The sequence below is a fragment of the Stigmatopora argus genome, chromosome 11 (assembly GCF_051989625.1).
Source record: "Stigmatopora argus isolate UIUO_Sarg chromosome 11, RoL_Sarg_1.0, whole genome shotgun sequence".
In the NCBI taxonomy this organism is placed as follows: Eukaryota; Metazoa; Chordata; class Actinopteri; order Syngnathiformes; family Syngnathidae; genus Stigmatopora; species Stigmatopora argus.
The window spans coordinates 7,303,643-7,328,353 of record NC_135397.1 but is presented as its reverse complement, the minus strand read 5'-3'; the positions used below and the strand labels follow the sequence as shown (position 1 = coordinate 7,328,353).

The 24,711-nt window shown below is 44.9% G+C and overlaps 1 protein-coding gene across 2 annotated transcripts; it reads right to left on the bottom strand.

The window, feature by feature from the left end:
* Positions 1 to 354: 354 nt before the first annotated feature.
* tet1 (tet methylcytosine dioxygenase 1) lies at positions 355 to 23,355 on the bottom strand. Of its 2 annotated transcripts, none has more exons than XM_077613194.1 (11): positions 20,958 to 23,355; positions 8,251 to 10,210; positions 7,886 to 7,976; positions 6,216 to 6,309; positions 5,924 to 6,132; positions 5,577 to 5,727; positions 4,663 to 4,752; positions 4,433 to 4,570; positions 4,165 to 4,341; positions 3,975 to 4,080; positions 355 to 3,323 (listed from the first exon to the last, which is right to left on the bottom strand). In XM_077613194.1, the coding sequence occupies exons 1-11, from the start codon at positions 22,773 to 22,775 to the stop codon at positions 2,560 to 2,562; spliced, it is 5,598 nt and encodes a 1,865-aa protein (XP_077469320.1). In that variant the 5' UTR covers positions 22,776 to 23,355; the 3' UTR covers positions 355 to 2,559. The 2 variants fall into 2 exon arrangements, with proteins under 2 accessions (XP_077469320.1, XP_077469322.1); XM_077613196.1 differs by lacking the exon at positions 20,958 to 23,355 and adding an exon at positions 13,226 to 13,423.
* Between the last annotated feature and the right edge of the window lie 1,356 nt (positions 23,356 to 24,711).

The window sequence follows — 24,711 nt, the reverse complement described above, 5'->3', positions numbered from 1 at the left end:
TACTGTCCAAACATGGCCGTCAAATATGGCCGACAAGCACTACATTAAATACATGTAATAAATCACTCATCTTTCTCGTCATATTACCTTAATTAAAATTTCACTTTAATCTAATAAAATGTTTGCATGAATTTCTGTTGAATTGAAATTATTACACCTTCTTTAGAAAATGACGAATTGCATAATTCCAGAGTCAAACTGTAACAAAATAAGTGACTCATCCTCACACACCAAAAGGATAAAGCCTAAATTCCAAAACAGTGAGTCAAATGTTAATATACTTTACTCCTCAAGCACTGATTTTTAATCTTGTCTGAAGCCTATAACTGTAACAAACAGAATATTATGATAGAGTCCAGAATATAAATATGACTTTATTTCACAATCCCCAAAGAGATCAGACATCCATTAAAGAAATGCAAAATTTAGTCTCTTCTCAAGTCTAAAATGGATATAATCTTTTTTTTTCCGCCACATAACAGTAATTTAGTTGCCAAGTAAGCAAGAGAATCCATTTTCTACACACAAAACAGTAAAAACAATAGAGTTCAAATACATATTTACACAACATTTGAACTGGTAAAAAGTTTTTTTTCTCCCCCAGGTTTTTCAATGCTGGTGATCGCTTTTGGTTTATAAAAAAAAAATACAAAAACATTTAAAAAAAAATAAAAAAAACACTTCCTATGTAGTTTTGTAATGTGGACTGATACAAGAAAACGGGTTTGCCGTGGCGTTTCCGGTAAATTAATTCCCATAACTCATTCCATTTTTTAAAAATTGTTTCGTGGAAGACAATAAACAATGAATTGCATTTAACTATATAAATATAAATCATTATTAAAGGTGGGTTGCAACAGCACCAAAACTTTTTATTTAGAACTCTGTAACAGTTTTCTAATCATAAAAAGAGCACCATAAAACCAGGTTGAGTCAGTGAACTAACTTGTCTCATTAGCACCAAGAGTCCTAAAAAAAGTGTCTGATTTTAAAATTTACATTCTTTAGATGATGTATATGAAGTATGAATCTGCCAAAACTGCTTCAATCAATGATATTGCCATGACTAGAGTGCTTTTTTCTTCTTTTTACAATAAATGATTAAATTAAGGGTATAGACATTCACATAATTGAGCTGAATTTGAGCATTTACCCAGTCACAATTTTTTTTTAAAAGTACTTAAATCGGTGGAATTTGGGATGTTTCCACCTGGTTTTAGTTTTTAAAAAAGTATGCAAATACAGTACAAATAGGCAAAGTATGTTGTCATAAAGGTCAAATTGAGGTTTTAACAAGCACCATTAAACGTAAGAAAAGAAAAACCTTCCAAAATCCTATGATTTCCACTCATGATTCAATTTTCAGATGAACATACATGAGCTAAGTGCCACTCATGATAAGCACTTTGCTGCAAATCCTAATTTCTCCGAATGCTAAGTGTCCCTATGTGTGCATATTTAACGAGGCCTTAAATTTGGGCACATTTTTCAAGTGAGAAAAATGAAAAAAGTGCTTCTTGCCAACCTTCCATGCTTTAAATTGTTTCTTTCACGGACAACAAAAAGCAGGAGAGCAGGCACGGAAAGCTGTTTTGCTACATGAGATCACGTGTCGACAAATATAAGCCAGATACAGCGTGGCCGTGGATGCTTTGACTTACAAGTTCCATCGGATCTCATCTTTAGATTGACTTCCATCTCAAATCGCAAGTGAAACGCAAGTTCTGCTCCAAAATCCATAAGTCAAAGCCGCCATGTCTGTTCCAATTCCCATGCGACCGTTTATCTCCGAGCTCTTGCAGTAAACAGGCTTAATACCAGGAATTAAATAGAAATGATCAGAAATAAATAAACACGTTTTTTTGTTCTTACTGTATGTGTATACATAACGTACTGTATATATAAAGTATTTTTAAAAAAAGCTACTTTAAAATGTTTTTGCTTCAAAGCACCATCGTGTTGACAACAAACATAAAACTCAGTGGAAAAAAGACCAAGGAGCACTAAGCGAGAAGTTGAAGCGATGATTACGGCATAATGAATATGCTCAAACAGCTTTCCATGAATTCATTGACGGCAATAGACGTCCAATCCATTCCAAATCATTGGACTTCTATCACCGCCAATGCCAACCAATAAGTTAAGTTCAATGAGCATTCGATTTTCTTTCGGTTGGTGTACTAGAACTCTAGTAGGAAAACTTTAGCATGCTAGTAGGACCGCAACATGTTATTGTGAGACACTTTGGCTTGTTACAATTCATTTTTCAAGTGTTTGTTAGTCTTAAATTGTTCTTCTGTTGCTTGTTAATAGATCTCATAATTACTGTGTTGAAAAAATGTATAATATCAATAAACATGCCAAAGTAATCGTACAAGTAAAGATACATGGTGTACCAGTACACAGACCTTCCAGAATATTGAATAAATACTCAAAAATCTTATCTTAGATCAGAAGAGCTTGATTAAAAAAGGTTAAAAAAAAACCAAGAGTCTCAAGTTGATTGAGGTAAGGCATAAATAAGCACAGTGTGTATGTGTGTGTGTGTATTTGTGTTGCCTAAGTCCAGCTGTTGTAAGGACCCGTCACCTGCGTGAGGGCGTAAGGCGACACGGTGACCACGCCGTCCCTCGGTAACGTCCACGTTTGCCGCGTGGGGACCCGGACGGCCTCCCCGCGTGCCTCCTCCTCCGTGGCTCTTCCTCCGCCGCCCTCCTCCAACTTCAACCTCTCCTCCTCGTCCTCCTCCTCCCTCTCGCGCTCCCTCCTGGCCATCTTGGCGTCCCACGCGGCCATCCCGTGGCCCGGCTCGTTGAGGGACTTGTGCTGGTAGAAGACCAGGGAGATGCGCGTGGGGTGCCGACGGTCGGGTTTGAGGATGGGCGTGGTGGCGTGCAGCTCGCGCCGGGCGCACTCGATGAGGACGGAGCCGTGCGAGGGCGCCACCGCCACGCCGCCGATGTCGCGGTCCAAGAAGTTGTGCTCGCTGTCCGACCACACCTCCTCCTGCTTGACGTCCTCTTCCGAGACGCCCGGTCCGTTCAGCCTGCTGTACAGGCCCTCGGGGGGGTGTCTGGGGGGGAAGGAGTGCGCCTCGCCCGGCTCGCGTTTAATAGCGCCGGGGTAGCCGTTCGACGGGAATGAGCGGTTGGCTCCCGATGGCAAGCCGGGCGGGGTGTGGCCGTGTGGCGGGAGGTGGGGGGACGCCGAGTCGGACGCCCTGGGCTGGTGGTAGTTGCTGGTGTTTTGACTGTAAGGGCCGGTCTGGCACCGTTCCGTGTTGGGGGGGCCGGGCGAAACTTTGTTGGAAAAGCTAGGTTGCTCTGTTTGAAAAGCAGAAATAAAAAAAGAATTTGAACACAGAAATCCACTATGGTGGACTAACCCTTGGCAGCCATGGACACTAAAGCTATATTTAAGTTGGGATATCTAGCATTGAAAAACCATGATCGGCGTCAACCCCCCCAGGCAAAATGGATTGGCCGTATCAGGACTTCAAGACTTTCGTTTGATTTGATTTTCCTTAGCAGAAAATACCAGCCATAAAACTGCCATTTTACAACTAAGAAAACATTTCTAAAGAAATGCAGTGTACGTAATGGTGTAGTGGTAGACTAGCCCGAGGCGTGGAATCAATTCCCGCTCAGTGACGGTGTGATTGCGAGTGCGAATGGTTGTCTGTCTCTCTGCGTGCTCTACGGCTGACTGGCGACCAGTCTAAGTTTAGCCTGTCTTTTGCCGGAAGTCAGCTGAGATAGGCTTCATCCACCCCCCGCAACCCTTGCGAGGATGCGCGCGCGGTACGGCTGATGAATGAATCCTAAAACAGGTCTGTACTGTTGCGTACCACTAGAGGGCGTTTGTTTTGATTGCTCTACTACAGATGACATTGTCTAGTTTCGATGATGTTCTTCGCCTTGTTTTCATGCATTCCACTTAATTGTACTCAAAGGTGAGAAATGCCTTGAACCTACCACCCTTGGTGGGGGTCTCCCGCTTGACTTTGGCAGCTTGAGCTTTCAAACGAGCTTCCTGCCTTATCTTGCGAGCTGATTTCACCGGCTCAGCCAGCAGACGAACCTTGCGAAACACAGACAAATGGCAAACATGCGTCAAATTGGTGTTTCGGTTCATTTTTTTCCGTCATGGTTACAGACTGCTCACCTCTCTGGGGAAGGACGACAGAACCTGGAGGGCACCGGTTTGAACCTTGGCCCACTGGCCTTCAATACGACCAAATTCATCCCTGTCCGAGATCTTGTAAAGAGGAAGAACGTGGAGCTGCTCGTCTTCCGGTATGTTCCGAACCGCACGGTTATCTTCTTTTGTTAAAGTGCAAACCTGGAGAAAGAAGCCAGTAAATACGTACGTGTGCGTCGTCTGGATCGCCACGGACGCCGACGGTCAGGGGGGGGGCGGAGCGCTCGCTTACCACAGTGCTGCCGTTGTTCATGTTGTGGTTGTCTTTGTGAGCGTGAGCGCAGAAGTCCACGCAAGCCGTGACTCCGGAAAAGGGACGGCCGGGCCGCCAGCCCAGCCTGCAGCCGCCACCTTTCTCCTCTTGTTCCACCTGGAGCAGAGACGCGGGATGTTTGGTTTTAGAGGACACAAAAATGCATTCTGAGGGTAAAGTTTGGAAGAAAAGTGGACGTGGGCCCGTACTTGGTTCTGGAAGGCTTCGGGAGCGAGGCACTTGTACAGTGGTGCAAGGTCAGTTGCAAGACTTTGGAGGTTTTTCTCCACCTTCTCCTCCTGAACGCAACAAATATGAGATTGGAAACCTTCAGATGTTTGACAACCATTGCTTTACAATTTGGAATGCCCAAAAGCCCCTGGGAAAAAATGGTAGACATTTTTGCATTTTTGTTATCCATCCTCACGTAACTCCTTTTTATGGTGTTAAGCACAGGTGTCAAAGTGGCGGCCCAGGGGCCAAATCTGGCCCGCCGCATCATTTTGTGCGCCCCGAGAAAGTAAATCATGAGTGCCGACTTTCTGTTTTAGGATGAAATTAAAATGAAGAGTATAGATGTATATTAAATTTCCTGATTTCCCCCCTTTTAAATCAATAATTCTATTTTTTTAATTATTTTTTTCTGTGTTTTTAGTTCAAAAATCATTTTGTAAAAATATATAAAAAACCTAAAAAAACATTGTTTTAGATCTATAAAAAAACTGAATATTCAGGGCTTTTAATCCATTTATTAAAAAAAATCTAAATATTATATCTAAAATGGTCCGGCCCACATAAAATCGAGTTGATGTTAATGCGGCCTGCGAACCAACCCGAGTCTGCCACCCTTGGTGTAAATATAAACAAATCATAGACATGACAGGAAACAATTGCAGCAGTCGGTCATGTATGCTTTTTGCAAACAAGCAGATAGCTTAAATTTCATAGCATTAAAACCAGTCCATTGCAATTGGATTGGATGTTTAATGGCGTGAATGGCAGTGAACCGGTGCACGAAACCGATCTTCCGAGATTGGGAATTTCCTCATTTTTGCCAGGGGTTGTATCAGGACAATATTGAAAATCTGGATCTGTAAATCCCGGTTGTCAACGATGGCCTTACCTGCTCCCGGTAGTCACCGAGCAGGCGGAATTTGCGTGGCACTTTGCTGCGAGCAAACTTGCAGCCGTTGAAGTACATGCTCCAGGAGCAGCCGAAGGAGAAGGAGGCTCCGCAGGTATCCGGGTGTAAACCTTGACAGGCGCAGGTACGACTGTCGAGGGCAATCGGCACAAAATTAGTTAACTAGTGGGCATAACCCGCACACGGAATATTTATATTTCATTGACGACTCTGGATGTCCGGTCCATTCTGTGTACATTATTCAACAATAGATTGGATTTCTAATGCCGTCAATGGCATCCCATGAGTTAAATGAGCATCCTATAAAGGATTAACGGCTGACTTACTCTTCATTGAGGGCGCAGCGGCGGCAGGTGGGCGAGCCGTATTTGAAGAGCGTGTCGGTGAGCTCCCGGTAAAGATGGTCGGCCACCGCGCGGGGGATTCCCTCCCACGCCAGGATGAGGATGACCAGCACGGCGCTATCACAGTAGTGTCCCGGTCTCTGCCGCACTAAACACAGCAGCTTCTCCTCCTCGCTGCCACGTCGGACCACCTGTCACGCAGTCGGATATACGCATGCATCCGTTATGACCTGACATATAGAAATGTTTGCATCCGCATATGGTTGTTCCGTACCCATTTGGCGATAGGGCACCCCTGGGAGCTCTTTCCTTCTTTTCCAGTGTACACAACCACTTCCAAGCGCACTGCATTCCCCTTGGCGCCATATCTGTAACACGCAAAGACATCAAAATTGAATTTTAATTTTTTAATTTTTTTTGCAAAGGCCCTTTGTGCCACTTTATGTTCAATCCAAAAACTACCACATAAATTCCAAAATTCCAACGGACCCAACACACTTAAATAAAGTACCCTGTCTTTCATCATTTCTTTTTTGTTTACATTTTTTGTTTATCAAAAAAATGGAAAAACAGTACACATTCTCTTTTTTAAATTTTTTTTTTTTTAAAGTAATCCAAATATCCTCCCATTTCGACCCAACATTAATTTTAGCCAGAAAAAAGTAAAATGGTCTTTACGTTGACGGGCCACACACAATGATGTGGTGACAGCCTTGAGTTTGACAGCGGAATAAAACAAGGTTAGTATATAAGAGAAGCTCTAACTTCTACATTAATGTAGTATAACGGCCCCACAAGGACACCCATAAGTGTGGTTTAACCCAGATGAGTCTTTACACCCATAACCCAGTGAACGCTGCAGTTATCTCTCATGTCTGTTATGTCACTCTTTTCCTGTCTCAACATGTCGTGTGTGTGTGTGTGTGTGTGTAGCAGGCGCACATGCTGAGCGCGCTTCCTTTTAATGGCAGGCTCCTTGGGCGACCCCACCGCATTCCATCAAGGCTGTGTTTGACACGCTCAGCATGTCTGCTACACGGTGAACACGCCCACACGTTGCAGCCTAAATAATAACAACTACCGCAATAGTAGTAGAAGTAGTTGCACGAGTTGTCGCAAGACCGGATAGAAAACTGTTGAAACAATGTTTTTCAGTTGCTTTGATAGCCACTGCTTTTGTACCAATGCCTATCCTTTTCGTTCTAACCGGTTATAGGACACACACTTACTGCCAATCAAAATGCATTGGACATTTACTAGAACTGTCAACGGCCACAAATGAGTTAAATATTATCAAATGATAATAATAAGGATCATAATAAATTAACTTTAGAGTACAAAGTGCAATTCTGTTTCTATTCATTTTCATTCATTCAACTTGCCTTCACTAACATTTTATCAAATAAAAAAACAGTACTGATGGTTATTAAAAAATATAATATATATTTTTTATTTTATTTAAAAAATATAATATATATTTTTTATTAACAGTCAGGCAAGTTATTGATTATCTAAAGGTGAAGTTTTTTTTTCAAATTAATAGCAATACATAAGATTTGCTCTGCAATTATTTATTAAATGGCCCTATTATTCCAATAAATATTAAAGAAATGTTGAAAATAGTTTTAACACTATTCTCAATGATGACTGAAATACAAAATCCGTTCCCAACATGAAATGTCTCATGACAAATTCAGAAACAAAACAAGTGTATGCATCAGGGTCGCCTTTGACCGACAGAGGCAACGAAAACAAAGTCGCACGGCCTGCAACTCTCTCACTATTTTTACCGGCCTCGAGAGAACCAAAGATCTTGCGAGAAACCAGATTTTGAACAACTTTTACCCGCAAATGGATCCGCCTATTCCTCCCAAACACCTCTGGGATCACCTACTGCATGAACGTTCTAACGGCTCTACTAATAAGCAAACTGAGGTACGCTACCTGTTCTCCATCAGTTCCCTTACTGCAGCGACACTTTGTCCAGCTCCAAGGTGAGTGTAGTAGGGACCTTCTTCCTTTTCAATGATTTGGTCTGTGGGCGAGGAAGAAATGCGTTAGAAATTGGTCCAGGATAAACGTAATCACAAGAGTCGGATGCCAAACTTGCTATAACTCAAAACACCGTACGGCGCTAAACCGTCTTTTCATCTCTTTGCTGTGAACAGAAATGAGTTCACCAGTTGAACTGGGAGGGTTGGTAGCGAAAGTACATTCGGTCAGGTACCACGCAGCCAGGTATCGGCCCCAAAAATGTTACCAGTGCAACAGTAGTAAATGCGTTCTCTATTCCGGCGGTAGTGACTTACCCACGCATTGACAGCAAGGAAGCTCGGAAATCTTTTTGGAAGGCGTGTTGAGCAGATTCTTGGTCGGGGTGTCCAGATAAGCCATGGGCGAATCCAGGAAGCTGTTGCCGCCCTGCTTGGATGGCGTCGACTCCGCCGAGTGGCCCCCGTCGAAATCAGCAGACGTAGACAAGACGGTCACCGGCCCCGATTGCTCCAGCTTGTAGTAGCTCCGCTGGCTCAGAGGCGGGGACTCCCTGGCGCCGGAAAGGCCGTTGCATGGCAGAACCGGACCGAGATCAGCACCGTGCTGCGGCCCCCAACGGGGCTGCGCTACCTGAGTGAGTGAACACCTTTCCCGCCCCGGTCCCGAAGCGAGATTGTGCTGGTGGAGTGGATTGTGTAGGTACGACAGGAATTGGCTCTCTGAGATGGGGGTCTGGTGACGAAGTAGTTGTCTGGCTTCCTCCTGGGCTTCGGCGACGTATCTCTTCAGGTCAATCTGAGCTCGCGGGAGGAACAGGTTTCTCCGATGCGGCAGGCCCGACTTGCCAGGGACGGGCGTTTTCTTGCCCCTGCTTCGGTGGGAAGCGTCTCCGTTGGACATTCGTTTGGATGGAGGGGTCCCGCGGTTGTTTCCGTCCTCGCTTACCTTCTTCCTGGCCTTGGAAGGAGTGCTTTTAGCTTTTTTTACGGGGGTCTTTTTCTGACCGAGCGATAACTGTGAGCAGTAGTTGTATTTGATAGCCGACACGGGAGTGCCCTTCACGTGATTGGCCTGTGGCTGCTGCCTCTGCCGAGATTGGATGATGAAGGCCAGATCGGCCAATTGGGCGGCCACCTCCTCTTCGTCTCGGTTCCTGGTCGTTTTGGGTTTCTCCCGGTTCTCCCAAAAGAGACGCTGGCGGTCGATACCCAGATCTGAGTTGTCGCATTCTGACTTGATGGGGCGAGAGCCAAAGTGGGCGTAAGTCTTCCTGTCGGGGGTCCCGTCACCGCCCGTCGTCCTCGCGCCCTGGCAACGCTGGATGACGTTGCCCTGTCTGGCCACGGGAGGGCGAATGACCGACGTCTGGTGAGCCGGCGAGCTGATGACCGAGACTTTATTGTAGCGAATGGCCGGCGTTCGTTTCGCTTCTTGAGCCGAGGTGGCCGAAACGGGAGCTTCCCACTCGCGTTCGCTTTTAATGAACTGTTGAGGTAAAGCTGCCAGTTGAGTTAAGGCCTCGATGGCAATGGCCTGGTCGAAACTAAGATTCCTCTTCTCCGCCAAAGTCTGAACGCTCGGTAACAGGTCATTCGAGGGCGGTTCGCTTTTGATCGTCCGGGGAGCCCCGGCGAGGTCCGCGTCGTTCCTCGCGTCCTCGCACTCCTTCTTGATGGAGTGCAAATCCGCCGGTTCTGTTTTGATACAGCCGAGGGCGGAAGGACGCGAGCTCAGGAGTTTCTCCTCCAGCCCTCGCCGTTCCGTGACCGAGAGACACACGACCGCCGCCAGGGTGGACAACGGGTCTTGGCAGACATCGCGCGGGGCTCTGGCCTCTTCGTCCTCTTCTAGTTTGATCCTCTTCGGGGGACCCCGAGCGTCACGCGGAGGAGTCTGGGGTCCGTTCCGAGAAGGGACGGCGGCGATGACGCTCCGGTGAGGCTCGGAGGCCATGGCGGCGGCGGCCCCGCGATACGAAGGCTTCAGATCGGCGTGACTCCCGGACGTCACGATAGCACCTTTAGCTTTAGTCGAGGGATCGGGGGAACCGTTGTGGACATTCGCAGCGTCGCGTGCATGTCGGTGAAGTGCAACGTTGCTCAGCTGCAGCCCGAGTGCCGGCCAGACGCCGAGGTTCGGGTGGCGGCGAGCCGAATCGGCGAGAGTTTTTGTACGAGGCGTGTGGCCTTCCTCCTCGTCCTCCTCTGCCGCCGTGTGGGTATCGTCCGTCTGCGCCTCCCCCTTGCCATTGAACGACAAGCTTTCCGGAAGCACCTGTGACAGAAGAAAGCGGTGAGTCAACGCTTTGCGGAGCCACGCGTGACTCAAGGCGACACGCCACCTCCGCCGGCAAGAGGGTGGGAAATATTGTGGCAAACAAGGAATCCGACAAAAAAAAAAACACTCATGTTCAAGGCTTCAATGGGGGCTCAGCTGAAGAGAAAAAGAGTCACGATTCTACTTAGAGAGAGCGGAGCGAGGAATAGGATTGCATCACTACGCGTAGTGCGTTGCCGGGGACACCAGGGCGGCAAACACGAGTGGATGTTTGCGTTGTGTTCGCAAAGGCAAAGCAGGGGAATGCAGTGTAAATATTCACAACAGCCCACCTGTACAAATGCATCAATATGGATTTACTAGTCGAATTTTTAGATGTGCTGGATATAATGTTGTGAAGCACACCAATATGTTTTCCAATGGCATTTTTAGTCATATTCAATATTTTTTTTGGGCATAAGAAATACCCCAAATATTGTATTTACTATATAAAAAACGTTTCTAATGAAAAAAAAGGAAAAGAGGTAGTCAATTCAACAATATTATATTACTGATATTAAAACGCAGTATATTTATTTAGTAATGGATAAATATTTTTCAAATGTGAGAATCTGTATTTTTTACGAAATATATATAGAGAATATTTACTGTACTTTTTTCTGTATTATATATATATATATTTCATAAAAAAATAAAGATTCTCACATTTGAATTTATATATATATATAATACAGAAAAAAGTACAGTAAATATGTTGTATATATATTTCGTAATTTTACAATATTTTATAAATTTCTAATTATGTAACGGAAAAAAAAAAAGATTCTCACATTTGAAAAATATTTATCCATTCCATTCCTAACACTCAAAAAAGGAAGGCAGAACAGTAAGTGTTCTCAATGTATTTAGTTTTATTAAATGTATCTATTTCATATATATTTGATGAAACTGATGAAATAATCTCTTTTGTATTTCATTTTATTTATTAATCTTCATTTAAACAATAAATAAATAAGTCAGTCCCAGTGACAGGCGTCCCAAAAATTATAAGTGGGAGGGGACATTCCATCGCTGTCAACCCGGGACGTCTATCGCTGTCAACGAGAATGCCTGTGTTTAACTTCTATTTTGCTTTCCATCTGTACTTTAGTCAATTTTGTGAGCAGCAAAAGTTCCACAATGTTATGAGCACGTTAATATGCAAAAGTATTTATCAACTCAGGTCAGGTCTTATCAAGCTTCTGTTTTTCTTTGCATGGAAGAAACGCCTATTTAACTCTATCAGCGTCCAGCAGACTCATCAACAATCATCACCAGACTTCCATCAGGAAACTAACCAGACACAACCAGATGTAGCCATGCAATAATAATGTTCATTTTGAAAACTAAGCCTAGTCAAGAACTGGCGTTTGTCCACATTTTTTTTTTGTGGTGGTGCTTAGGTATGATCTTTTCTAATAATATTCAAATAATGACATTTAGGCCTGCCATGATTTCTAAACTAAAATATATTATAGAGCAACTATTTTGATTATGGATCAATTGCATAGAGGAATTGTTTCAGCCAAACAGGAAATATGCTAATTTCTGCTGTACTTTATGAACTTGCAAAAAAAAGTTAATTAAAAAAACTCAAAACAATAAAGATCCTCACATTTCTGAAGCCTTTGACGAAAGCAGAATGTTTTCAATTAATTGAAATAAAATAGTTGCAAACATCTGCATTTGTGTTGGAAGACCACATATTGTATTTTTTTGCCTTTGCAATGTACATTTCCAGCTAAGAAGTACCGTTTAGATTAATATAACAATAAAAAAAACCTGTGATTTAAATACTGCACGTTTTGTTGGCTAATCGTGAAAATAATAGATGATAAATCAAGTAAAAATCCTTTGCGGCGGTGACTGTTCTGCACTGTCGAGTTGACCCTGGCTTAAACAATAAGCCCAAAAATGGAGTCCCTGTTTGGTCAGCATCAAACGCTCAGAGACATCCTGAAGCGGACAACAATAGGTGCCGGTTTAAATAGAGGAAGAGGTCAGTGAAGTGGAGAAACAAAAAAAAATGGAAGCACAAACTATTATACCTCGAGGTAAAAGCAGGACACGTGCGTTTTCGGATAACACCCATCTTGCCATTAACGTCCAATCCATTTTCACTAGGACAGTGAACGTTTCGTGCCATTGGAAACGAATACAGAAGTTTTTGGAGATTCTTTAACCAAAAACTGCCAAAAACAAATAGTATTTTAAGGTGATGTAGTGGTTTTGGCATTGGAAATGTATGAGGCTTAATGTTTTTTTTCCAAGTTGAAACAGTGCAAAGGAAAATTCCCCACAAAAGGTCGCACAGGTTTCAATAATAGCGCCATTAGCAGTTAGCATGTCCGAACGTGACCGGCGTAGACCCCCCAAAATATGCAATACAAGTAGAGCCCTTGCAGGATTTTCTGAAAAGGAAATAGTCCCTGACAGGAAAAGCTTGCGGCAAACGCTTTGGGATTTCTTGAGTACACAGAAAACATAACGTTGGAGTGGCGATCTGGAAAAGCAAACCTTTATATTTTGTGATTGTTTTGTAAGGTGTTAAGTACCAGTGTTAAGCCCCGGTGCGAACGGATTGGACGTCTATCATTGTCAATGGAAGGTCAGGACTTAAGTGCTCACTTCACGTCAGGTCAGATTTGGATTCAGCACCTTAAAATTAGACGCAGTTTGTTAATAAGCACATTTTTGTTGACTAGTGCAATAAATAAAATAAAGCTCACAACATAAAAACATAAAAAGATATATTTCCCCCTTTAATACGGTATACTTTTTACATTAAAGAATACTTACTGTAGTGCCTTTTTTTCCCTTGTTTTTTTTTTTTAAATTGGTAACGAAGACGATAAATGAAATGCAAATATTTGCAAAAATGCAACATTTTTTCACCGTTGACCCGAATGAATGAAAACGACATGTTTGCAAACACTTGATTATTGATTCCCATTAACTGATTAACTCACGCACCACCAGTTTGCGTTGTGTTGCCTTATAACACCTCGGTTTTCCCGCAGAAAAACAACGTCTCCCGTCAGGGTCCCTCCGAAAACTCTGCACGTCCAAGCGTGTCCGGGGCCGACAAAACCCTCGAAACGTCGGCACTACAATCTTTTCGGCGCGTGCTCGGAGGCCACCCCTAGCAACGGCGGCCCCACCACCACCGCGGCAATCCTAACAAAGCTCCCCGTAATCGGACGACGCGTCTCTAGGGACGTTTGGAGTGCTTCTTCCTGCAAGCGAACACCCATGGCGGCGTCTGAGAGCCCATTTTAGCCACGCTCCAGAGACCACGTCTCCCCTCCCCGGCCTGAAAGTGGAAATACTGGCGCACGTGAGAGTCGAGTGCGCGATTAAAAACAAGACGACAGAGCGAGTTTAAAAAACAACTCCAAATCGCGCGGGTAAAACAAAAAAAGGGGAGCGACGACTGCACGCTGACAAATGATCCGTCGGGATGACGAAAAAAAAGAAAAAACAGCAGGTGCACAAGTGCGCCTCTCCAGTGACGAGTAATATCGCTAAGACCAGAATCTCCCCGGGACAAAGCAGCGTTGAAAGGAGGCCTTTCAAACCCACCTGCGAACGACAAGATCCTCCACCCGAATAAAAACCAGCTTGCAAATTAAGCCCTCCGATCAGCTAAATCCTAGGGATGAGCTCCACGCCATTGCGGCTCTACTACGGTCACTAAGTCACACTCTGCTAGCTTCTTTTCTGTGTTTTTTTTTCTCCCCTCTTTTGCTAGGAAACCCCCGTGTTTTCGGCAGGGTGCCCCCCCGTGACCCCGTGTACTCAAAGGTACAGTGGCCATCTTGCTTGGCCCCCAAAGACTACGGCGGCCGAGCGCGGGGGGCAAAGTGTGGTGACTTGTGGGCTCTCGGCGGCGCAGCTGAAGGTTGCGCGCCCATGTCGAAACGCACACGCGTGGGAGCCAGACGGCCGCTCGTCAGCCAATAGCGTGAGGAGCGTCACGGTTTGTAAATTATCTTCCATGCAGAGGCTCTCCTAAACAAAGGATCCCCTATGTGGGCTTTTTACTCCAGTACTACGCGCGGGGATCGGAGGCAAGCTGTGGAATGGACGCCGCGCGGACGCTGGATCTGGCTGCCACCGCCGCCATAGAGATTAACCCCCGAGGCACCATATGGAACGACTCAAACGTGTGGGAAGGTGAACACGTTGGCCGAAATGGCCGTGGATTCCACTTTTCACTTTCTTGGTAGCCAAACAAATGGCTGCTTTAGGCCCAAATACGTTGCCAAGACAACTTGGATTTGATTGTGTCGCAACAATGACAAAAGGCCACAGTTGACCAAAAAATGACAAAACCCTTGAGTGATGTTAACCCCAAATTTTAAATGACCCCAAAAATGTTGTTTTTGAAACTCACTTTACATTTGACTAGATAGCGTTTTACAAAATGATGAAATCCCAAGATCTTCAACAACAACAAAAATCAATGAAACAACCACAAATGGTCAAATGTTAAGCTTTTTCCTGGCAATGAAACCCTTTGGCTGCCATTGACGGCCATAGATGTCCAGTCAAGGCCCTGAAAAGTAAAGATTGACTGCTAGCCATCCATTTGCAGCTCAATTTTGCGGATAAATGACTTAACTTATCAATGGTCAGAGGTCAAATTAGTTTGAAAAGTTTGATATGAAGTCTCCCCGCAGCGTACATTCCTGGCTATCTATCACATGACTGTGATGCTAACTCCCCTCCCTGGAAAACAAGTTCCCCTGACTCAAGACATGTGACCTCCGACATCAAGTCCTATTTTTTGTCCCGTTTATGATGGGTGACGCAGTTACACGGTGACATTTGGTTGTGGATGAGCATGCAGAAAACAATAAGAAAGATTTAAGCATTAATTTCATTCGAAATGGATTGGACGTGTATCCATTGCACTAAACAGTAAATATTTTAATTTTAGTTTTTTTTTTACACTTTTAGTTTAAAAACAGGAAAGGGCAAAACAATATGATTATTTTTTAAAGCTTAAAAAATCATGAAAAGTAATGAATGTGATTTTAAATAACAAAAAAGGGAAAACGACAGTAAGTGTTCTCTTAACTGACACTAAACAGCACTCATTTTATTTGCACCAAAACACAAAAAAAATGCCATTTAATAGTTTCAAAAAAATACAAACTATTAAATGGTTAAAAACGTTTTTACATTTTTAGCCTTGTGAGGATAAGCAATATAGAAAATGAGTGAATGAAATTCTAAATAAAAAACGAAAATAGGTCAAAAAATACCAACTATTAAATGGTTAAAAATGTAAAAAAAATGAATGATGAAATCCCAAGATCTTCAACAACAACAAAAAATAAATTAACCAACCACAAATGGTAAAATGTTAAGCTATTTCCTGGAAAATGGTTAAAAATGTAAAAACATTTTTAACCATTTAATAGTTTTTTTAACCTATTTAGTTTTTTTTTTTATAATTTCATTCACTCATTTTCTATATTGCTTATCATCACAAAGATAAAAATGTAAAAACATTTTTAACCATTTAATAGTTAGTATTTATTTACCTATTTATGTTTTTTTTTTTTGAATTTCATTCACTCATTTTCTATGTTCCTTATCCTCACAAGGGTCAAACTGCCAATTTCTGTGTGTGAGTGTTTTGGTGCAAATAAAATGTGAGTGCTGTTTAGTGTCAGTTACAGATGGCAATGATAGGAACTGTCATAGCTTGTTGAACAGGTTGGACAATGGCAGAAACATAACAAACTTCAAACCAAGACAAACAACAAGGTTATATTCCTGCCAAACCATGACGACAATCATCAACTATCTATCAATCATAGTAGCGCAGAAGCTTTGCCAAAACGGGCTTTTATTTTGTATTTTTTCTCTAAATGCGAATAGAAACTGTCCAAAAGTCAACAGGAAGCCAACTAGAAAACCCACGAAATGGGCAGGAAGTCAACCAAAGTCAACAAGAAGTGACCCATAACAAGTGAATGAGCCAAAATTAACACATTGTCTGCCGTTGACAACGACAGACATCCAATTCATACAAATGGAACGGTCTGGCTTGGAAAAGTCATCTTTCAGTGCCATTGACGGTGCTAGACGTCCAATTTCCTTTGACGTGGAGAAATTTGACAATCGGACATCTTCCGCCGTCAATGGCAGTCGTTGAATTTATAATAATGTGACCTGAAAACGCCCCAAAATGAATAGGAAGTGATTAAAAATCGACGAGAGGTGACCCACGGGACAGCTAGTGTGTTAATTTTTAGAACTAAAGCTAAATTTGTGAACGGTGGAGTATTTGTCATTCCTTTGGCCAAAAATGGAAGTGAATGTTAATCAGCCTTCGGCGAAGGACGTGCAAAGGTGAGCACGAGTTCAGTTTACACAAACGTACGCATTGACCCATAAACAGACAGAAAGGCTCATGCGCAAAGCAAAGCAAAGCAAAGCGTGCAGGAGAGCGAGGAGCCCACCTCTCGCCTTTCTGCTCCGCCCCCCTCGAGGGGCCTCGTGGCTGCTGGCGTCGAGACAAAAACGGCTTTTGGAGTTTGTGTTATGGTGAGTCAGCACGTATGCGCACATGGATTGAAAGCGGCAATACAAGTTCACGTCACGCGAAATATGACTGCTAATTCAATTCTATTGGAAAAATCAACGACTATAAAAGCACTCAATTCAATTCAATCACTTCATTTTTACACAAATGTATCACTTTGCAAAAAAACGAATATTAATATAACAATATGAATGATATAATACTACAACTACATAATAAACGATTGGGCTTATAAATGATACAATACAAGATGAAAATAATATTTGAAAATCTGCTGACTTGTAATTTAGGACAAATGTATTTTAATTTTGATAAAGAATGCTAAGTAAAGATAATGATATAAATATATAGAGAGAAACATAAGATATAATCAATTGTATAAAAATAAACATATTGACTAAATAAATAAAATAAAAATGTTTTTAATGAGTTTGTCACTTATTTAAAGAGAGTTAAAAATAAAATGAGGTATATTTGAAATGTATTCATTTGTATTGTATTACCCTTCCTTCATTTGCTGCCACCCTCCCACCTCAAATGGATTGGACGCCTATTGATGAATGGCAAAAAACAACAAGAAAAATGGCCATCTGAGTTTAGCCTAGTTACCTGGATACAGGTTACCGAGTTCATAGTCTTAATCGTGCCTACTGGTTATCTCCGACTAAGCCTCATTATGACCCTGAGAACCCTCCGTCAGAGTAGGCAGGCGGGTCAAAGGTGGGCGCTAGACAATGAGGTCGCCGTGGCAACCGTCGGCGCTCAAAACCACCGAGCGGGGGGAAGCGTCTGCTCGGAAACACATTACTCTTGCTTTACATTAAGGAGGCTCCCATTTTGGAGACAATAAAGGGGGAGGGGCCTGAAAGCAATTTTTCCACTAAGGCTGTCTAAAATCTTGAAATTGGACGTGGCTTTTTTTTATGGGATGCTCTTTAAGGGGGAGCTTGAAACAGTCCCAAGGACTGCACCTGTATAATAAAATGACATTTTTGACATGTTTTCATTTTGCCGTATTTATTGTCGGCGAGTCTTTTTGTATTCACTTGGAAACACATGATGACCATGTGTGTTATGATGCATTATGGGGAATTATTACTGATATCAATTTTCCGTCGAAGAACAAGTGCTACAGCGAAACAGTGAAGAATTCAAATCTGAACTTTTCTAATACATTTGAGTGCATTAATCAAGTACATTTCACTTGATTTTTTTGGTGTAAAAACAAACATAACATTCGAGGCCTCAGCCGTGACTGCATAAATAAACAGGAATATTACATATAGCCAACCAGATCCTCTATTTTAACAACCTGACGTGACTTTTACTCATCTGTAACGTAGTAATCTCTATTTTCATTCACCGCGGCTTACATAGCAACAGTTTATGTAGCAATAGCATATGTGGCTATTTACTGGAGGGGCCAGTCTTGCTGATGAAGCTCACACACCCTTCCTGACAAACGTCTTCCACGGGATTGTGAAAAAGGGCAGAGGCCAAGTAGAGAAATTCGTGTATTGGCTTGTCTGTAGCTTTTCCTGTTTTCCTGCAACTGTGTTTTGAGTTTTTTGTCGTACCGTGTAATAAAAATAATCCAAATAATAAGAGAAAACTGATTGAAAGGGACTGAAAATACACAAAGGCTTGCCGGCATTGTGTAAGAGCAGAATTGTGGTGGAGGTTTCCCTTTTTAAATCACGTCTGGTTTCACTCAGGCTCGCTTGAGGGCTCCCTCGTGGCCTGGTCTTATATTAGTCAGTCAAGAGAAGCAATGCCGACCTTCCAGGCACGCACACACACATACATTAGCACCACATGCTAAACCCGCCTTTAGGGACTCATTTAACTCATTGGCAGCCATTGACGACACAAGACGTTCAACCCAGAGGTGGCGATTGAACGAACAAACTACTTTCACACCAAATACTGATTTCTTCCCACCAAGTACTAACTCGTTCTCACCGAGTACTAACTCGTTCTCACCGAGTACTAACTTGTTCTCACCGAGTACTAACTCGTTCTCACCTAGTACTAACTCATTCTCACCGAGTACTAACTCGTTCTCACCGAGTACTAACTCGTTCTCACCGAGTACTAACTCGTTCTCACCGAGTACTAACTCGCTCTCACCGAGTACTAACTCGTTCTCACCGAGTACTAACTCGTTCTCACCTAGTACTAACTCGTTCTCACCTAGTACTAACTCGTTCTCACCGAGTACTAACTCGTTCTCACCGAGTACTAACTCGTTCTCACCGAGTACTAACTCGTTCTCACCGAGTACTAACTCGTTCTCACCGAGTACTAACTCGTTCTCACCGAGTACTAACTAATTCTGACAATGTACTAACTCATTCTCACCAAGTATTAGCCCGTTCTTCATTCATATAATGCCATGTCTGGGACTCTGTAAAAATCAATTGGAGTGAATGGAACGGTTTATTAGGGACGGCGTTATTTAGGGAAAAAAAGAGGATTTGAATGCCTCCAATGCAGAGTGAGTTAGTCGAAAAAGAGGATTTGAATGCCTCCAAGGCATAGTGAGTTAGTCGATTCCTCGTGGCAGCCCTTGTACATAAACAAATCCCAGGCAGCCGCACGTTGACCCACATTTTGTGACGTTCCTTCTAATACTCTGGCCTCGGCGTCGCCTCCCATGCTCGGCAACGGTGCACAAAGGTCTCCACTGAGTGATTCTGCAGGTGTTATATAACAGTCCCTCCTAATCTGCCTCGGCCTCGGACGGGGAGGGCCACCGAGCCACACGGACCCTGGCTCTGGGTTTCTCCCTCCCCCCAGCCGCATGGAGAGCGTAGAGCGACGCACATGGTGCGCGGCATGACTCCAACAACGCATAAAAATGAATGAGGACATTGCTGCTAATCGGCGTGTGTCACGATTAAGCTTCCGCACAATGCCGACTAGGCCCCGAGGTAGGGAGAGTTATCCCAACCCTAACCCCCAACAAAATAGCGAATAATGTCGTTTGGAGCCATTAGCCGCCTTAGAAACAGCTGCTCTGTTATAAGCCATGATCACAAAGCAACATTAGGGTTCAAACGCTGTCCTGTGTGTGGACAAATTACATTTAGGCCTTTGGAAACAACGATTACGAGGATCATTGATGAGAAAAGGTCAGTTGGACTTGACATGGCTAACACTAACGATTGCCTTGTGTTTATGTTCAAAATAACTCAAGAACGAAGAAAGGGATTATTATTCCTGGATGTGTTTGTGATATGAAAGGGAAGTAATGAGGTCAAAGATTATAGAGGTTCAAAAAATGTTTGAATTTTGCAATACTTAATTAAGGATTATCTTTTTTTTCATTGAAAATTTAGGGGGTTTAGAACAAAGTTACGTGTAAAACAGTTGGATGGCATAATGTGGTGATGCTTTGAATTGGAATGAGAAAATCTCGGGTTATGCCCATCAGTCACACACTACAGTGGATTTTTGTTCAAGGATTTAACTCTTTGTCCGCCAGGCACAACAATAGACGCCCAATTCATTCAAACCGCGAATGCTCACCCTTCAGAGCCATTGACGAAGCTAGCCGCCGGCCAATCCATTTTGACTGGGAGGAGCAAATGAACGAATGTTGATGCTTAAAGGGTCGCTCTACAAAGGGTTAAAACACACCCTGGACACGTCACCGGCCAATCACAGGGCTCGTACAAACAACCACTGAGATCTGAACCTCAGAACTGAAGTCGAGACGCTAACCCCCTGACTACCCCCAATCAGTCGTGCATCCCCATGGATGGTTACAGAAACATCATTGGCCGGCAGCCCTCCCGGTTCTCAACCACGCACTGCCACCCGCATAACAGGCGCATTACACCAACCACGTGGTGAGCGGCTGCCGCTGGCGAAAACAAAGAAGGCACCATCCCCGCATACTCACTTTAGTCACACATGCATTCACATGGGATGTCTATTATCCACGCCCCTCCCCCAACTCAGAAATGTCCCAGGAAGGCTGCATTCCGTCTATAGAATCTCGGTTCACCACCAAAATGTTCAGTTATGACTCGCTATCCGTAACGGTCGGGACTAGCGCTACCCTCGCTAGTATTTGGCAGGACAGCACGGAGACTAGAAAACTCTTGGTGTTTTGGGGCAAAGATGAAAAACAAAACTGACCTTCACGGCAGAGAGCGTGGTCTTCGATGATGGTCTTCTTCTCTTCAGCTCCACGCACTTCCTCAGCTTGCAAATCTGGTGGCCGGTGTTGCGGTTGAGGCAGCAGCTGCAGCGTCCGCAGCTGACGGTCCTCAGGCATGGTTCGCACCTCCCGCACCTGCTGCGCTTTCGCCGCTCCTTGCGCTGCTCTTGCTTCCACGAAGGTGGGCGAAGACCTCCCTCGCATCCCCAGGCGAGCGACGCCCCGGGGGGTTCGCCGTAGCCCGTCTCGGATTCCGTTTCCAGGGAGAAAGACGAGCGAGTGCTCTCGGAGCTGCAGGAGAAGGCCGAGCTGCCATCCAGGGACGGCGTGGAGGTCTTTGACGGCAGGTCGAACTCCGGAGCCGCGACCGCCGCACCTCTATCTTCGCTCGTGACCGGGTGGCACTGCGCCAGGGTCTCGACCTGGCTTTGGCGACCCGACGGTTCTGGAGACGACTTCCTATCTTTGGCTTGGGGAGTTGTAAGAAGGGGATTCTCCGGAAGTTTTTGTTGTTCCCAGTACTTCCTATCTTTCAGAATAGAATCACTACAAATAATAACTGGGGTACTTCGCGCTACTGGCTTGGTACGTTGCAACGTGAAGGGCTCTGGTACAGCAGAGGATCTGGAGACTGAATGCGTAGCACCATGAACGACAGTTTGAACATTTGTCCCGTCCCGCCTTGCAACCTCTGGTCGGGGCGACGCTGAGGCTTCGGGGGATTTGGTGGAATTTGAGGTAGCTGTGTTTGGGACAGTTAGCACCTTGTCAAGCGACTGTTCTGGAAGTTGCTCGAAGGACTGAGGGGTATCCGGAGGTTGCGAGAGAACCTCAATACCGACTGGGCGGGACTCGGCGGGATTGTTCTGTTTTGGTCGTCCCTCGCCCCGAGTCGATTCCTCCCTCGCTTTCTCGACATCGTCCAATCTCTCGGGTGATCCCTCTGATACCGTCTCCGGATTTCTATCGGCGTCGATTCCGGTCTCTTCCGAGATGGCGTCGGCGTCGTCTTTAACGGGACCGAGTTTTAGTCCGGTCAGAGATGATAACAGCGGTCCTTGCAAAACAGGAGAAGTAGAAGCTGCTTGGCGAGGGCTGTCCTGACCAGTGTTGTCACAGAGGTCCAGTTGCAGTTCTTCACTTCCAGGAGCCTCGGGAACAACCTTACCGATGATGGTAGTCTGGTTGTCTCGGGGCACGCAATCTTCCAGGGTATCGATACCCGGGGGGGAGTCCGCTTTGAGGGGGCTGCCCTCTTTAGCACCTTTAACGTGAGCAGGCCCTTGAAAATCTGTCTTAAGCGAAACGGGCAGAAGTTGTTCGGGGTCTGACTTCTCGAGGTCATCATCGGTATTTGCGTCGGCGTTGCCGGTCTTTGATGCCCGGTCTCGAATGTTTGCTCCACCCCTGGTCTTTTTGGCGCCCTTGCAGGGTTTTGGCGGCAAGCAGGAACGAGCTGACACTTGCGCCCTGCGCGGGGACTTCCTCTGGCATAGGGTGTCATCTAATTGGCCACAGTGGTCAGACACCTTGCACAATCCTCGAAGTCGAGCCGATCCTTTTACACTAAGGGGGTGGTCGACTCCACTTGGGGACACGCTGCCTTGACATGAGGGGCGTCCCCGACCCCTTCCGGTCGACTTCGTGGGGGCACTTGCGACTTTCTGGAGGCGGTCCTTCGCTCGCCCCCTGCCCTTATTGGAATTGCTGGTTTGGCGTTTGGCGCCGGCGACTTTTTGGCCGTTCTTTCTCTGAGCGGGGGTCCGTCTCCTTGCAGATTTGGTGGTGGCAGGCATGGCTGAGGGTATGAAAGGGCGGGTTTTTTTACAGCCAGCATGGGAGCCAGATTTGCGTGTAAATTATGTCTAAAATCAACCTCTAGTGTGTTTTTGGGGGCGTAGTAGCTTGCGGCGCATGACCTGCGAGGACAAAATAAACAGGCAATCAAGGTGGTTTGCAACATTTACTAATTACTGTTGCACCGATACCAATACGCCATAGATGTCCAATCGCGTTTATCACTAGTATATGTCCAATCCCTTTAAAGCGGAAAACAATAAGTTAAACATTAAAACGTGTTCTTCCTCTGGAAAGATGCACCCTAATTAGTTTACCGCAAGTAGAAGTCCAATCCATTTGAAGTGGGATGGACGGCAGCGAATTCAATTAGTGTCTGACTAAGCCATACTAGTAATTACTTCCCTTTTTTAATTAAAAATGTGGTGTTTGCTCAATTTCAGCATTTCTCACAGAAACTGATGTCAAAAAAATATTGCAACACTACTTATTTTGGAAAATTATGATTAAAAACACACAAACCGTGAGACGGAATTGAGCACAGCAACTATATTCATTCAATTTCTGAAACGCTTATCCCCACAAGGATCGCGGGGGGTGCTGGAGCCTACCCCAGCCAACTACAACATACCTAGGGGCAGTTTAGAGTGTTCAACCAGCCTACTCAGCATGTTTTGGGGATGTAGGAGGAAATCGGAGTACATGAAGAAAACCCACACAAGCCCGGGTAGCCCATGCAAACTCCAGCAAATATTTTTTATTTATTTTATTTATTTTTTTAAAGTAGGCTAGAAAATCAGCATCATCTAAATTTGGTCACGCCTGACTCACGTCCCAGGACAATTCTAGCGTCTAAATCGTCGAGCAAAATATGGAATTCATAACCATAAGTTGTGTTCAACCCAAACACGAGCGCTTCCTCCTTGACGTGAGCAGTTTAAAGGGCAAACACGTTGCCGAGTCGGGCTCTAAGCCAGATCCTCTCGTCGAATATGCTTATTACAAGCACGCGAACGCCTCCCCCGTCGCTCCTTTTACTCCCATTTATTTTTATGTATTTATTGATTGATTTTTGCACTTGATCGGCCGTGTTTCGGCGTGCAAGGGTGGAGGAGGAACGAAGAAGACAAACCGCCACTTTCTACACGATTCCGTCGCCCGTGTGGGTTTTACCGATGCGTTTTTTTTGAAAGAAAGAAAAAAATGCTTGACATACCAGAGAGAGAGAGAGAGCCAGTTGCGCCGTGTGAAGAGCTAATAATACTCCGCGGAGACAGCGAGACCTTGTATGCGTTTCCCGTCGTCGGCAAATTTAGCCCGCCGATGCTGATGGCGAGGCACTCGGCTGCTGGGCTCCGACACCGACGCGCTCATGACAGGCGGGCGGGCGGGCGGGCGGGCGAGGGGGTGGCGCGGGTCGGGGCGGGGTGTTGTGTTGAGGACGGCGGCTACCTTGGCTGGGGGGTCGTCGTCGTCAAAACGTCAAAATGTCAAAACGTCCTTTCGTGTCACAGCCGCGGCCAGGGCAGCCTCGCTCGCTCGCTCGCTCGCTCCTCCGCGGGTTCCCTCCTGCCAGACGCCGACCTTCTTCGGGCTTCAACCCCGGTAGAGAGCTTCGTCTCCGGGCTAAAGGGGAGGCGCGAAAACCAGACACGGAGGAGAGCTGTCAGTGGGGCCCGGATCGGATCGGAGTCGTCTGTCCAATGCGAGCGATGAGACTGGTCACCTACCATTGACACCGATAGACGTCCGTTTCATTCCAACTGCCTGTCAAAGAAGAGTGTTTAGTGCCATTGAGGGTGATAGCCGTCCAATTCAGGAAGGGAGAATGAGAGCAAGTTAAAGAAATTTTAATGAATGACAAATAATGAGCAAATTTCAATGGGCTTTTATGAGAATAGTTTTGTTCCAGTTTCAGAAAGGGGAATGGCTCTG